General features: G+C 43.2%; 2 protein-coding genes across 2 annotated transcripts in view; both read right to left on the reverse strand.

The window, feature by feature from the left end:
* DEFA4 (defensin, alpha 4, corticostatin) overlaps window positions 1-15,040 on the reverse strand; it is a gene marked incomplete in the record, with an annotated part of 92,895 nt that overhangs the window by 58,510 nt on the left and 19,345 nt on the right.
* On the reverse strand, window positions 11,803-13,880 carry DEFB4 (b-defensin2-like). Its single transcript, NM_001128851.2, is given in 2 exon segments — window positions 11,803-12,028; window positions 13,809-13,880. Coding segments are annotated over 2 exon segments (195 nt in total). The 5' UTR covers window positions 13,867-13,880; the 3' UTR covers window positions 11,803-11,891.

Genomic DNA, 15,040 nt, shown 5'->3' on the forward strand with positions numbered 1-15,040 from the left:
CTTCACATGGTCTCCATGTTGGTGATGGGACCCACTTCTGCAGAAGCGCTGTGTTTTCAGGGCTGTGTGAGGTCTCTGGGGACTCTCAGGACTCTGTCCTTCCTCCATAACACAGAGTAGCAATCGGTGGCCACAGGCAATGAACAGAGCCCCTGGTGCCAGATGCTCAAGGGTGGGGCTTTTCACGGGAAAATAAGTGGCATTCATCCTGGTTCCTCCCTCTTTGGATCTAAGGGAAGTTTGAGAGACGAGCAGGCCCCAGTGTCAGTGTGTATACTGTCACGGAAGTGTAGCAGTGACAGCCTTGGGGACAATGAGCCTCGAGCTGTGGTCTACACTGAAAATGTCACACTTTAAGAACTGACAGTTTGAGGCAGGCCAGAGGTGTTTTTAAAGAAAGCTGCAATGCATTGTATGACCAAGATCTTTAATGTCTTTCTTATCATGAAAGAAAGTTTCTGATGGGGTATGCGAAGAGAGGGCTGGGTTGGGTGCCCTCAGAACTGCTAAAAGAATCTGCATCTGGGGCTGCCGCTGCCTCACCAGGGAGTCACTTCCTCTGTCAGGACTTTGTTTTCCTCTGTGCCGAGCAGGCTGGAATTGAGGGGCAGACTCATTCATTCCTGACACTAAAACTATTTATTCCTGGCCAAGGAAGCCAAACAGAAAAACTGAATGTGAAAAAAAAAAAATCTATATGTGCTCTAAATTAATAAATAATTTTTAAAATATACTTTCTATGTCTCTGTCACCTCTTGAAAGTAACAAGCAAATGTCATGACACTTCACTCTAATTATCTCAGCATGGATCTGTTATAAATAAGGAAAAAAATCCCGCATCAATCACAATACCATTTATGCACATTAACAAGAAAAATTCCCTGGCCTGAACACTGGGACAGGAGCCGTAGGTGCTCAGGAAGCAAACTGTCAGTAAATTATTGCAAAACAAAAGTGTGTGCATAGACATTGAAATTGTTCCAAGAATAACTTGATGGCTGTCGATTTTTCTGGGTACATGTTCAATCTAGATTCACACATCGAATTAGGTTGTCATACCTCTCTCTTTGTTGAGTAAATATTCTTAAGGAAATGCCATGGTACTTGGCAAGGGGCCTTACTGGAGTTATTACATAACTCTTATATGTAAATGAGAGTTTGAGTTAAGAAAGTGGTTCCCATCTTTTTCATGTGTGGCATCACTCCCGATGGATATGTTCTTAATGACTCCTATGCTTAACATTATTATTATAAAAGTAATACACTCGCATTTAAAAACTCACACATAGAAGAGTATGAATTTCTCCTATAATCCCATCGCAAAACCGATATCATTGTGGTTTTATACTTGTCCTCTCTAGATCTCAGTACATTTGTGAGACCTTGTTAGAGAAGGAGGTGAAATTGCTCTGAAATAGGAAAGTCACTGTGACATGCAGCCCCTCTGTGTCCCTGGGGAAGAAGCCACCAAGGCTTAGGTAACATTGGCCTGGTCGCTCAAGGACAGCTGGGCTGACTGTTCCTATGAAGATTCCTATGGTTGCAGCTACTTCTTTTTTCCTGGAACAGCCCAACGTGACTCCTTCATAGCAGTGTTCATCCTGGTGATGAAGTGTTTGATAAAGATCAAGGGAGGAGTACTTTTGTCTTAAAGGTAGGGTGATTATCTTGCTTCAGCAAGGAAGACTATGCACCAGCATAGACAAGGGGTTTTTCCCAAACCAGAGGCTCTTATCTGTGGCAAACTGGTTCAGTTCCCCAGGCAAGAGTGGGCATTCCTTCAGAGAGGCTCCCAGAAAGCAAACTCTCTCATATCTATAATTTTAGAAAGCAAAGTTTCTTTGCACTGTGTCCTCAATGGTAAATAACAGAATCACTTTTACTGGCTCTCAACGCTGGAGGCAGGGCCAACTTCATGAGCTTGAGGACTGGGCAGTGACACAGGGACATACCCTCAGAAGGGTCAGTGCCTGGTATCAGGCTCTGCTGACACCCTCTTGACCTTCTTAGTTTTTTCTTTGAACTTGTGTTTTGTAAGTGAAGTCCACTGAGACAATGGAGCAGGCGCATGGGCAGAGTGGCTATGAAGGGGTCGAGGTGGGCAGGCTCAGGCCAAGGGACACAAAGGCCACATGCTAAAGCTTGCTGCCCTGAGCACAGGGCCTTGGAGTTGCCCAGGCACATCTGGACTGGGAAGGAAGATGGCAACAGACCAGGATGGGAGGCGGCAGCAGCAGCAGCAGCAGCAGCAGTGTCCTCAGCCCTGGGGTGAAAGGAGGGTCTCTGTGTGGAGGCAGCCCCGAAACTTCTGTGCCTGTGCATTCTCAGTGTCATCCTGGAGCTTCTGCACAAATATTTACCCCCTGACCTGAGCACCAGGACAGGAACCGTAGGTGCTCAGATAGAAAATTGGGAGGAGAGAATCACAAAACAAGTGTGCCCGTGGACATTGCAATAGAGTATGCCAGTGACAGAGTATACCAGGGATAGAATATACCAGGGAGACAGTATACCAGTGACAGAGTACACCAGGGAGAGAGTATGCCAGGGAGTTCTTGGAATTCCTCAGAGGGTTTAGAGTTCGTCAAGGAGTTATCCAAGGCTCAGAAATAGAAATTAAATATATAATGATAGTCACAGAACCTCTGATGGGACGGGCATGGTGGGTCACATCTGTTATCCTAGCACATTGTGAAGCTAAGGTTAGAGGAATGTTTGAAGCCATGTATTGGAGACCACACTGGGCAGTATAGTTAGACCCCATTTTGAAAAAAAAAAAAAAGATTAGCTGAGCACAGTGGCACATGCCCATAGTCCTAGCTACTTGGGAGGCTGAGGAAGGAGGATCACATGAGTTCAGGAGTTTGAGGCTGCAGTGAGCCATGATAACCTCTGGTTAACAGATGGAGACCATATCTCAAAAAAAAAAAAAAAAAAAAAAAAAGAAAAGAAAACTTCTGATCAATCAATTATTAACAAGTCGAGTAATTTTAAAAATAAAGTTCTTCTTGTTAAAGATACAACAATAGAATTCAAAAACAAGAGTTTTGAATAAGTTACAAATCATGATGCCACATTTGGTCGGCTACGGGTCTCTGCAACTTACAGAACATGTCAGAAGATGCATCAATATTCCACTGGAGAAACTTACATTTAAAATTAAATTCAAACTTCCATAAAACTGATTTGCTTGAAGAGTTTAATCCTTTGAAAAAAATAGTTCCACAAGAACCAGCAGCTCCAGATATACTAAAATTTGTGTCAAAATAATTTGTCCCAGTGTTGTCAGAGCTTAGATAATATTCCAGAAACAGTTGCTTCAGCAGATTCTTTTCAAAAGGAAAAATGAAGTTGTTCAAGGCATAAAGTTCATTGACCTAATAAATAAATTGACAGAAAAGTTGGCTAGAAAAATTATTGGAATCTTCTAGATCCAATTAATAAAGTAATATTATTTATTCTATTAAAACTGTGACACTGATTTCTGGTGGGGATTTATATGATTCTGTTGTTACTCTTCTATAAATATTATCCCTATTACATATTTCAAATGATAAAAAATATTGGCTTGAGAAAGCTGAATATCCTCCCGCCTTTCATGACACTTTCTTCTGCTGTTCTTCGAACAAGGTGCCCCGCATATCCATTTTGCACTGAGCCTTGGGAATTTTGTAGCTGGCCCTGCCATGGCCATTTTTATACAAGTTATCTCATTTGATCCTCAGAAGCAAACATGCCAGGGCGGTATTACCCTGGTTTACAGAGGCAGGTCCTGGAACCTAGAAAGGTTAGAGGACATATTCAAAGTCACTTGGCTACTAAGTAGCAGAGATGCAATTTGAAATAAAATCTCCCTCTCTTCAAAGTCCATATTCCTAACCACCGCCACGTGGTGTCCTGATAACCTCCGCTCTTCCTACAACGCCAAAGCTACAGTAATGCTCTGCCTAAGGCCAGAGTCCATGGAGCTACTGTCATCCTCTCCCATCTCCTGAGCTGAGTGCTGAGTCCAGAGCCTGGCCTGACCTTGCAGGAGGTGAGGGAATGAGCGCGCAGTTACTGCCACCTGTTGGCGGCTCGTCTATCTGACCCTGAAACGCAGATTAATCTCAGTTTCCTGCCTGCCTGAAGCCTGGGTGTGCACCTGAGACTTCTAGCAATTTCTCGTTTCCCCTAATGAACCTATTGAGAATTCTCACAATTTTATACATTCTCTCAAGCAATTAGCTTTCATTTATTTATTTTTAATGTTCTCTTTTGTGTCCACATTCTTTTTTATTCACTCATTTTCCTGTTTACTTTCAGCTTCATTTGTTCTTTTTCTACCCCAGGGTTTTTACAGTGGAATATTCGATTGTCTATTTCTGAGCTTTTCTATTTCCCATTATAATAGCAGTTAATGTTATGAATTTCCCTCCAAGCACTGCTTTAGCTGTATTGCCACAAATTTTGGTATGTTATGTTTCCATTTGCTGTCATGTGAAAACATTTTTAAATTTCTCCTTTGACTCATTAGAAATATGTTGAGTAATGTCCAGATATGGTGGGAATTTTCCAGCTATTTTCCTTTAATCACAGTTTCATACATTCCGCTGTGGATAGACATTGTGTTTCATATGATTTAAAATTGCTTTGATTTTTTGTTTCTTAGACCAGTACGAGCTCTCTTAGATAATATTTTAATGCATTTTACTGTTATTGGGAGGAGTGTCCTGTAAAGCTTAAATAGGTCGCAATGGATGATACTGTTATTCAAGTCCTCTCTATCTTTATTTATACTTTGCTGCTAAAAAAAAAATCATTTCAAAGAAAAAAGAGTTGAAATATTCAATGATAATTGTTAATTTTTAAATTTCTTCTTTTAGTTCTATTAATTTCTATTTAAGAACTTTGAGATTCTCTTATTAGGTGCATACTAATTTAATAATAATAATATCTGTTCTTGGTGATTTAACAACTTTATGATTGGAAAACATAGCCTCTTTACCAGTAATAATACACCTTGCTGTAAGATCTACTTTGATTTATAGCCAATTAGCCAATACAGCTAATTCTGTTTTCATTAGATTAATGATTCCATACTATAATTCTTTCTACCCCTTTACTATGAACCTATCTTTGTCCTTACATTTGATAAAGATATTGGATTTTTATAGACAGCATGTATTTGGGTCTTGTTTTATACTACAAGTTTGCTAGTGAGGAATTCTCTTAGTTTTTGTTGTTGTCATTAGAAAATGCCTGGCCGGGAGGCTGAGGCAGGAGAATGGCATAAACCCGGGAGGTGGAGCTTGCAGTGAGCTGAGATCCGGCCACTGCACTCCAGCCTGGGCGACAGAGCGAGACTCTGTCTCAAAAAAAAAAAAAAAAAAAGGAAAATGCCTGGCCTTCCGCATTCCCCTCTATGCACACAAATAATGTCATCTGCTTGGAATGAACCTAGTCTACCATTTCTCAGTCAAGGAAACCTGGACATTAAGAAATTCACCCAAGGCCGAGTGTGGTGGCTCATGCATGTAGTTCCCAGCACTTTGGGAGGCCGAGGCAGGCGGATCACGAGGTCAGGAGATCAAGACCTTCCTGGCTAACATGGTGAAACCCTGTCTCTACCAAAACTATAAAATATTAGCTGGGCTTGGTGGCAGGCACCAGTAGTCGCAGCTACTCAGGAGGCTGAGGCAGGAGAATGGCATGAACCTGGGAGACAGAGCTTGCAGTGAACTGAGATCCAGCCACTGCACTCCAGCCTGGGTGACAGAGTGAGACTCCGTCTCTTCCAAAAAAAAAAAAAAAAAAAAAAAGTGAAAAAGAAAAGAAAAGAAAAGAAAATGCCTTTACTTATTATTGGAATCTGTGTTTAGCATTGGTCTAGAAATGTATTTTTGCTTGTAAGGGCCCTATGTTGACATAGTTTTCTTCATTTGGTACTTAAATATGTCACTTTATTTTTTCTACTTCTGTAAGCAGTGTCTTCTCTCAGCATGTTTTTAAGATTTTCTCATTATTTTTGATTCAAAACAATTTGATTATTTATGGTTTGGGTCTGTGTCCCTACCCAAATCTCATCTGGAATTATAATCCTATAATCCCCAGTGTGGGGAGCGGGACCTGGTGGCAGGTGTTGATCATGGGGAGGTGATTTCTGCCATGCTGTTCTCATGATAGTGAGTGAATTCTCAAGAGATGTGATGGTTTTATAAGTGGCAGTTTCCTTCTGTGCTTGCTCTTGAGCTCTGTCTCTCTTCTTCTCTCTTTCTCTCTCTTTTTTCTGACACCATGGTAGACTTGCTTGCTTCCATTTCACCGTCCATCATGAGTGTGAGATTCCCGAGGCCTCCTGGCCATGCTTTCTGTTAATCCTGAATAACTGTGAGTCAAAGATACCTCTTTTATTTATAATTATCCAGTCTCAGGTAGATCTTTACAGCAGTCTGAAAATGAACTTGTGTAATTATGATATTCTTGTTCTGTTTTTTTAAAATAATTATTATTCTTTGATGTCTTTCAATACCAAATTTGTATGTTTCTAGTCTCACGACATTAATAAAAATAGGCTATTATTTCATTAACTTTATATTTTCTCCTGGAACTTCTTTCTGCCTTCCATCCACGTAGGTGCTGGATTGCTTGATATTTCTATGAAGTGCACTGTTTATTTTTTATCCAGCCTTTTATTTTCTCCCTTTGCTTCATTTCCTCATTTGTTTGTGTTAATGTAGACTCAGCCTTACTGATCCTTTCTTCTATGCTGTCATACATCATAAATCCAATTCAGAATATTTTTTTGTTCACACGCTCATTTTGTTCTATTGCTGGAGGGTCCATTTTGTTCTTTACATGTGTTCTTCCTCATCAAAAAGGTTTACTCTTCAGCCCTTGACATATTTATAACTTTTGTGATAGCTCCTTTACATTCCTTTTTCTAATCCTAGTATCTTTGTCATTATTGGGTCTGTTTTTACTGAATGACTTTTCTGCTAGTTTTGGGCCATATTTTCCTACTTCTTTTCATGCTTGGAAATCTTTTATTGGAATCAGGATCTAATAAGGCCTATTTTTTTTTTTTTTTTTAATTAGGAAACAGGGTCTTGCTCCGTTGCCCATGCCGGAATGCATTGGGGCAATCTCAAGTCACAGAACCTCTGCCTCCCTGGTTGAAGCAATACTCTTATCTCAGCCTCCTGAGTAGCTGGGACTACAGGCCTGTGCCACCAAGTCCAGCTAATTTTTGTATTTTTCGTAGACATAGGTTGGCCTGGCTGATCTTGAGCTCCTGTCCTCAAGTGATTCACCTGTCTTGGCCTCTCAAAGTGCTGAGATTATAGGCATAAACCGCCACGCCTGATCAGCTTAAATTGCTGAATAACAATTTTGGTTGTTGGTTTTTTTTTTTTCTGAAAGAATGCTAGAGATTATCTGGTTCATTTTTGGGGTTCTATACATTCATTTGCTTTTTTCAGGAATGAATTCAAATTGTCTTGATGCAGTAGTTGCAGAACAGTTTAATCTAGAGCTGACTAGCACCACTACTTGCTGATGACTTTCTGAGGACTCTGAATTATCTCCACTTTACTGTGGGGATGAAGAGTTTTCAAGACTTGTCTGTCCTCCTGAAACTGCCACTCACTCCCTTACAGCGTCTTTGCTTTTTTCTGACTTGGGGAATCATAGCTTAAGTGTGCACACATCATAACATAGCCCAAGAGTGAAAGCACTCTTATTTTTTCCAACACTCAAGATCAATGCTTCCTTCACTGGCCCACTCTCTGATATGTGCACTGGAAATTGGATTCTGGTACAGGTTGGCTGTTTGTACTCTCCAAATACTGTGTTGAAATGTAATCCCCAGTCTTGGAGGTGGAACCTGGCAGGAGGTGTCTGGGTCATTGGGGTGGATCCCTCATGAATGGCTTGGTGGTGTCCCAGAGATAATCAGTGAGTTCCTTATTTGAGTCATGGGAGATCTGGTTGTTTAACACAGTGTGGCACCTCCCCAACTCTGGCTCCTTCTCTGACTTGTGATACTCCTGTTCCCCCTTCCCTTTCCTACCCAGATGGAAGCTTTCAGAGGCCTCAAAAGGAGCAGATGCTGGCACCATGCTACTCATACAGCTACACAGTAGGGAACCAAAACAAACTTCTTTTCCTTATGAACTACCCAGCATTAGGTATTCCTTTATAGCAGTGTAAACAAACTGACACAGAAAATTGGTACTGTTCAGGGGGTATTGCTGTAAAGACAGCAGAAAATATGGAAGTGGCTTTGTCACTGGGTACTGGCAGAGGCTGAAAGAGTTTCCAGGGCCCAGCAAAAGATAGGAAGATGAGGGAAAGTTGGAACTCTTTAGAAACCTGTTAAATGTATGTGACCAAAGTGCTCATAGAGATATGGACAGTGAAGTCCAGGCTATCAAGGTGTGAGGTGGAAAAGTGGAAGTTATTGGGAATTGGAACAAGGGTCACCAGTGTTAAATTCCAGTAAAGAACTTGCCTGCATTGTTTCCATGTCCTAGGGATTTCAGCAAAGTTGAACTTTAGAGTGATTACTTAGAGGATCTGATCTAAGTAATTTCCAAGGAGCCAAATAGTCAAGATATGTGGCTGCTTCTGCAAGCTAACAGTGAGATACAGGAGCAAAGAAATGATTTAAATATGGAACTTATATTTAAAGGGGAAGCAAAGTATAAAAGTTTGGAAAATTTGCAGCCTAGGAATTTAGTAGAGAAAGAAAAAGCATGTTGAGAAGAGGAATGTAAGTGGGCTGTGGAGAATCACTTGCTAGAGAGATTCCATGACTGAGAAGGAGCCATGTGCTAATGGCCAAGACAATGGGGAAAAGGCTTACAAGGCATTTTTGAAAACTTTGAGGCATGCCCTCCTACTACAGCCCACAGGCCTAGGAGGAAAGAATGGTTCAGTGGCCACACCCAGGGCACAGCTGCCCTGCTCAGCCCCAAGACACTGTTCCCACATCCTGGCTGCCCAGGCTCCAGCCTCAGCTCAAAGGGCCTAATGTACAGATTGGCCACTGCTTCAGTGGGTGAAAGCCATAACGTCTTGGCAGCTTTCATGTGGTGTTAAGCCTGCAAGTATGCAGAGTGCAAAAAGGAAAGAGGCTTGGCAGCTTCCACCTACATTTCAGAGGATGTGTGGCCAAGCCTGGTTCTCCAGGCAGAAAACTGCTGCAGAGGGAGAATACCAACAGAAAAACTCTACTAGAGCAGTGCTAAGGGAAAAGTGGGGTTGGATTCCCCACACAGTATCCCCAGTGGGGCATTGCCTAGTGGAGCTGAGGGAAGGGGAATACTGCTGTACAGACTTGAGAATAGGAGAACCATTGACAGCTTGTACCCTCAGCATAGAAGAGCCACAGGCATCAGATTCTGACCTGTGACAGGAGCCATGTGGGCTGCACCCTGGAAAGCCACAGGGGCAGAGCTGCCCAAGGTCTTCAGAGCCCACCCTCACACCAGAATACGGAACATGGAATCAAGAATTGTTTTGGAGCTTTGGGGTTTAACGGCTTCCCTGCTGAGTTTCTGACATGTGTGGGGCCTGTAATCCCTTTTATTGTCCAGTTTCTGCCTTTTGGAATGGTGGTGTCTAGTCAATGCCTGAACCATCATTGTAACTTGAAAGGCAATAACTTATTTTTGATAGTACAGGCTAAAAGGTGGAAGGAACTTGAGTCTCAGGGGATGAGACTTTGGACTTTGGACTTTTGATTCAGTTAATGCTGGAAGGAATTAAGACTTTTGGGAGTGATTGGGAAGGGATGATTGTATTTTGCAATGTAAGAAGGACATGAGATTTGAGGGTCCAGGGGAAGAATAATATTTTTCAGATGTTTGTCCCCTCGAAACCTCATGCTGAAATCTAATCCTCAATGTTGGAAGTGGAATCTGGTGGGGAGTGTTTGAGTTGTGGGGTGAATCCCTGATGAATGACTAAGTGCTTTCGTCCCAATAATGAGTGAGTTCTTGCTCCGACTTCATACAACATGTAGTTGTTTAAAAGAATCTGGGACCTCCTTTCACCCTCTCGCTCTGCTCTCACCAGGTGATATTACTGCTCCCACTTCACTTTCCACTAGGACTGAAGGCTTATTGAGGCCTAATGAGGGCCAGATGCAGGTATCATGCTTCTCACACAGCCTGCAGAATAGTGAGCCAAAATAACTTCCTTTCCTGCTGTATTATTCCACCTCAAGTATTCCTTTAGAGCAACACACACAGACTAATACAAGGAGTATTGTGTTGTGTGAGCTTTGACCTCGGTCTTCTCAATGCCACAGGATGCTGGTCTCCATGGGAGTCTTCCTCCCTGTCCTATCTTTCAAGACCCAAATGGCCATTAAAGGGTCTTCTCAAATGAAAGGAGAGTTTCATCCTAAGAGAGTTTTGCTGCTTCCCCTAGAACATAGGAATGAATGCCATTGTCATGGTGACATTTTAATTTTTCTTTTCCTGTGAAGTTTCACTTCTTTTATACAATCAACTGATATATGCTTCCAGGAACCAGGAAATCCACTAATTTATTCAAAATAATAATATATGCATGGTGAATATTAAATGACTATATAAAGGCAGGGTCTGACTGTCCTGGCATCAAGGTAGGTGAGTGTGACTGAGTTGGACAATTACAGGATTAGACCCCGCCTTGATTTAAATTTTGGACGTTTTCTTGATTATGGTGATTTTTCATGAATGTTATTTTTTTAAAAATCTATCACATTATAAGATCATCTATCTTAAGTATGGAATATATTAATGCTTGCATTTTATATCTGAGGCCAGAGCCTCCCTCAATACACCCTAGTCCTGGCTCTGTCATCGCATCTGGATATTATCTGCATCCAGATAAAAATGTTTTTACTCTAACAAGGTCTGGTTACTTTTTTCAATCTTGAGATTAGGAAAAACAATGGATTATTTTGGAAGAAAGGTGCATTTTCCCTGAGGTTGATGATATGCACATTTAGTGCAGAGTTAACGTGAAGAAATAGAGAGCTTCTTCTGCATGTAGGATACACCCACAGAGTTCATGATTGAAGGAACAAACCCTCCCAAGGAGAGAGAGCGGGACCAGGGAGCCATCCTGATGCTTCCCCTTAAAGTTGATGCATCTTTCTTCTTGAGGTTTACTCCCGGCTGCTTGTGTCCCATGCTGTATGGTCCTCACTTAATTGTGCCCTCCAAAAGACTTGTTTTTAAGAACATTTACTTGGATCCTATTGAGTTTGTATGTAAGGACACCCTTGTACAACTGCATTTTGCCATCCAAGTTATGAAATAGCTTATGAATGAGCAGCACATAAATGAATAAGACAAAGTCCACACCAGTAGAACTCTCATAGCTAAATGGAGAATTAAAAATTCATGCACCTCTGTAGGAGGCGTAATTGCATAGGAAACCTTAACCAGAAGAAGGGAGTCCTTGTGAAGAACAGAGGACTGGGCATCCCCTCCCTTGGCAGATCCGCTATGATTCCATGAGGAAAGTGGTCTTCGAGTAGGGCTTGCTTTTTTTAGGGAAGATGTGGGGTAGGCATACAAGGGGAGGGTGTAGGAGGAGCAAAGCACACGTTCTACAAAAATGTCGGGAATAACTGGGAAGGTCAAGGGATCCAAATAATACAGATGCCTGTGACCCTGGAAAGCACTCCAAGCCCCACTGTGGCATCCTTGACCCATGCCTGGAGAGAAGAAAAGGGTGTTCCAAGGATGTTAGAGATTGGCCTGCCCAAACCAGCACCACACCATGACCACAATGACTAGGATCAAGATTCTGTAAATCTGAACACCACAGTTTAATTTTGTTTACATGTCGCACATCTCTGACGAGGGAGCCCTTTCTGAATCCACATCAGTTACAGCAGCTTCTTGGCCTCCTCATGGCTTTTTGCAGCATTTTATTGCAGAGACACCACAGATGCCGATATGTTTATACCTTCTAGGGCAAAAGCCTGGATGACATATGGCACCACTCCTAAGGCAGGTAACAGGATTCCTTATATCACCAAAAACACCTAACAGGAAAAACACAAAAAGAGCAAACAGCGTGTTAGAACTCAAAACTCATGTTGCAAAAACACAAACGCTGTGTCTGTATTGCCTTGAATAGATCTGCAGTGGACTTCTTTCTGAAGCCAGGGCTTTTCCATGAGACACGAGTCAATCATTTGGATGGAAGTTTCTGACATGGAAACTGGCACTGCTGTGGTTTTGGGGATGTTAGTTTTTGTCGAATCTGATTGTGAAAGACCCTGATCTCTCCTGAGTGACTGGCGTCTCCCGGTGGGGTCTGGTAGGAGCTCGGTAATGTTCTCTTGTGACTTCAGCTCCACCACAAGTAGATAAGATCAAAGCCACCCTACCTCCGTTTTAACACACAAGCCAGTAACTTTTTGCTTTTCAAATCATTTAGTCTGTTAAGTATTTGATCTGAGATGGGATAAAAAGATACAACTCACAGAAATTGTTCAATGTGAAATTAACACCATGTAACTTACAGTTGAAAACCACAATTAACCATAGAAATAAACTTTTGTAATTGCTTGTTTCTAATATCTAAGTCCTGGTTTCACCCCATTCTTCTTTTTTTATCCCTCCCTGCCTCTCTCCCTCCCTCCCTGCCTCTCTGCCTCTGTCCCTCCCTCCCTGCCTCCCTCCCTCCTTTGCTCCCTGCCTGCCATCCTGCCTCTCTCCCTCCCTGCCTCCGTCCCTCTCTGCCTCCCTACCTCCCTCCCTGCCTCTCTCCCTCCCTACCTCCCTCCCTCTCTGCCTCCCTCCCTGCCTCCCTGCCTCCCTGCCTTCCTTCATGATACTGTCCTGGGTGTTGGAAAATTTGAGGTCTCTGGAGCCACTCAGAGCCCCGTTCTTCTCAAAAAACCCAGGACTCATAAATAAAATTGGTAACATGACGCTTTCACAATATAATATCTATGTGATTAATTGTTTTGGGTTTTAGTCTCAAATTTTCTATTTCCCTCTCTCCATCCTTCCCTTCCACTCTCCCTCTTTTATCCTTTCATGGTTTTTATTTTATTTCCATAATATGAAGGAGAAAATGAAGCTTAGGCGTCCCGGTTAAAAGTTGCTTTCCATGGGCCGCCTCTAGATTGTGAACCTGCGGTGGCCTCGTGGCAGGGACTGTTCTCAGGGTCTCCGATCGGAAAAGTCCTGGGGCAGAGTGTCTGCAGCAGTAGCTCCTACAGTATAGGCTGCACCTTAAAATTATTTGGAACTCTCTACGTTGCAGTATCTACCCTTTCAATATAAAAATTTAGAAAATGACATTCTGTACTACTTTCTTTAGATAAAATTAAATTTCTGACTTTTATTTAAAAAGTCACCTAACAGGTTTCAACCACAGTCTTAGCAGTTGTAACGTGAAAAGCAGTGAGGAGATGAGATTTACAAGCTACTGGGCTCCTTCATATTGGCTTAGAAGAGAGAGTGAGGTGTCCATCGGGTTCTCAAGCTCCTTTTCTAATGAAGGAAGCAATGCTTGGTTCAACTAAGTAGGGCATTCAGTCTACTCAGTCTAAAAACGTGGGTAGAAGAAACGAAAGAGAGAGAAAGAAGGTCATGCTCTGGGGAGACAGGGAGAAAGAAAGAGATAAAAGAACAAGAGAGAGAGGGAAGGAGAGAGAGAATCAGGAAAGAAGGATAGAGGGGACACAGAGAGAGAGAGAGGCAGGAAAGAGAGGTATGAGGGAGAGACAGGTGGAGGGATACGAGAGGAGACAGGGAGCCTGTACCCCATTCTTCCATTTTTCCAACCTCCCATTTCCTGGTCCACCTCACCTGGAAGAGGCATCAGGAATATGAAGAGGAACGAGAAGAGGAGATACAGGACCTTCATGGCTGATGGCTGGGAACTTCACCAGGAGCTGAGTCTGGGGAAGACACCGAGCCTTCCACCTTATAAAGGTCCTGGCCCGTGGTCACTGGGTAGAGTTCAGAACTGGTATTGGCTGCAACGCTCATTACACGGATTAGAATTCAACCACTTTGGTGAGTCAGAGAATGGTCCTCAAAGAACAATGCACACGCAGGAGATCTTATGCAAATTTGGACTCGGGAAACCCCAGAAAATCCCTTCCTCCTGCTCTTGGGACCAGAAAATTCCTCTTATCTTGTGCCACTTAAAATCCAGTGTATGAGTAGAATGAAGGACTGGACCTGTCTCACAAGGGAACAAACTCAAACTCAGGGTCTGTAACCTGCCACTCACCTGCTGCCCACTCTGTGAGATGCCCTGTTTTTCCTGAGTGTTTGTGGGCAGTCTCAGGCCAAACTGAGAGGTCTTTCCATGTAATTCTACCCATTGCTGGAACATTCAGCTCCTGGGGCTGATACAGGGCTGGCTCAAACTCAAGGACCCTGGAGGGGCTCAGGGCTTCTGGAGGCACCAGGAGCATGGTGGGCCCCGTCCTCCCAGGTGATCCGAGCTAGTGAAATTCATGTGAAAGCTCCCCTGAAACTCCCCATCTTCCCCCCGGGACAGAGATGAGGCAGATGGGTGCCCACTTCCTTCCTCTGAGAGGAGAATGGAGGGTGGGATTGTGACTACATGTGTCCCCTCAGAGTCCACCTGACCCAGGCCAGGAGGTGGCCTATGGCCCACAGTTGAATTCCTTAGGCTCACGCCATCACTCAGGGAAGGTCAGCTCCACAGGACTTCAGGGCTCTGGGAGCCAGGCTTTCTCTGCTTTCTACAGACGTCAGCGTGAAGGGAGCTCACTGTTGCTGGGATTTGGCGGAGCGGCACGGAGTGGGGGTGCAAGGCCTCCACATAGTCTCCTTGTTGGTGATGGGACACACTTTTGAAGGAGCCCGATGTTTTCAGGGCTGTGTGAAGTCTCTGAGGTCTCTCAGGACCCCGTCCTTTCTCCGTAACCCAGAGGAGCAATCGGCGGCCACAGGCAACGGACAGAGCCCTGTGCCGGGCCCTCAGGAGAGGACTTTTCTCGGGAAAATGAGTGGCCTTCATCCTAGTTCCTCCCTCTTTGGCTCTAAGGGCAGTTTGAGAAACA

Source organism: Macaca mulatta, chromosome 8, assembly GCF_049350105.2.
Source record: "Macaca mulatta isolate MMU2019108-1 chromosome 8, T2T-MMU8v2.0, whole genome shotgun sequence".
In the NCBI taxonomy this organism is placed as follows: Eukaryota; Metazoa; Chordata; class Mammalia; order Primates; family Cercopithecidae; genus Macaca; species Macaca mulatta.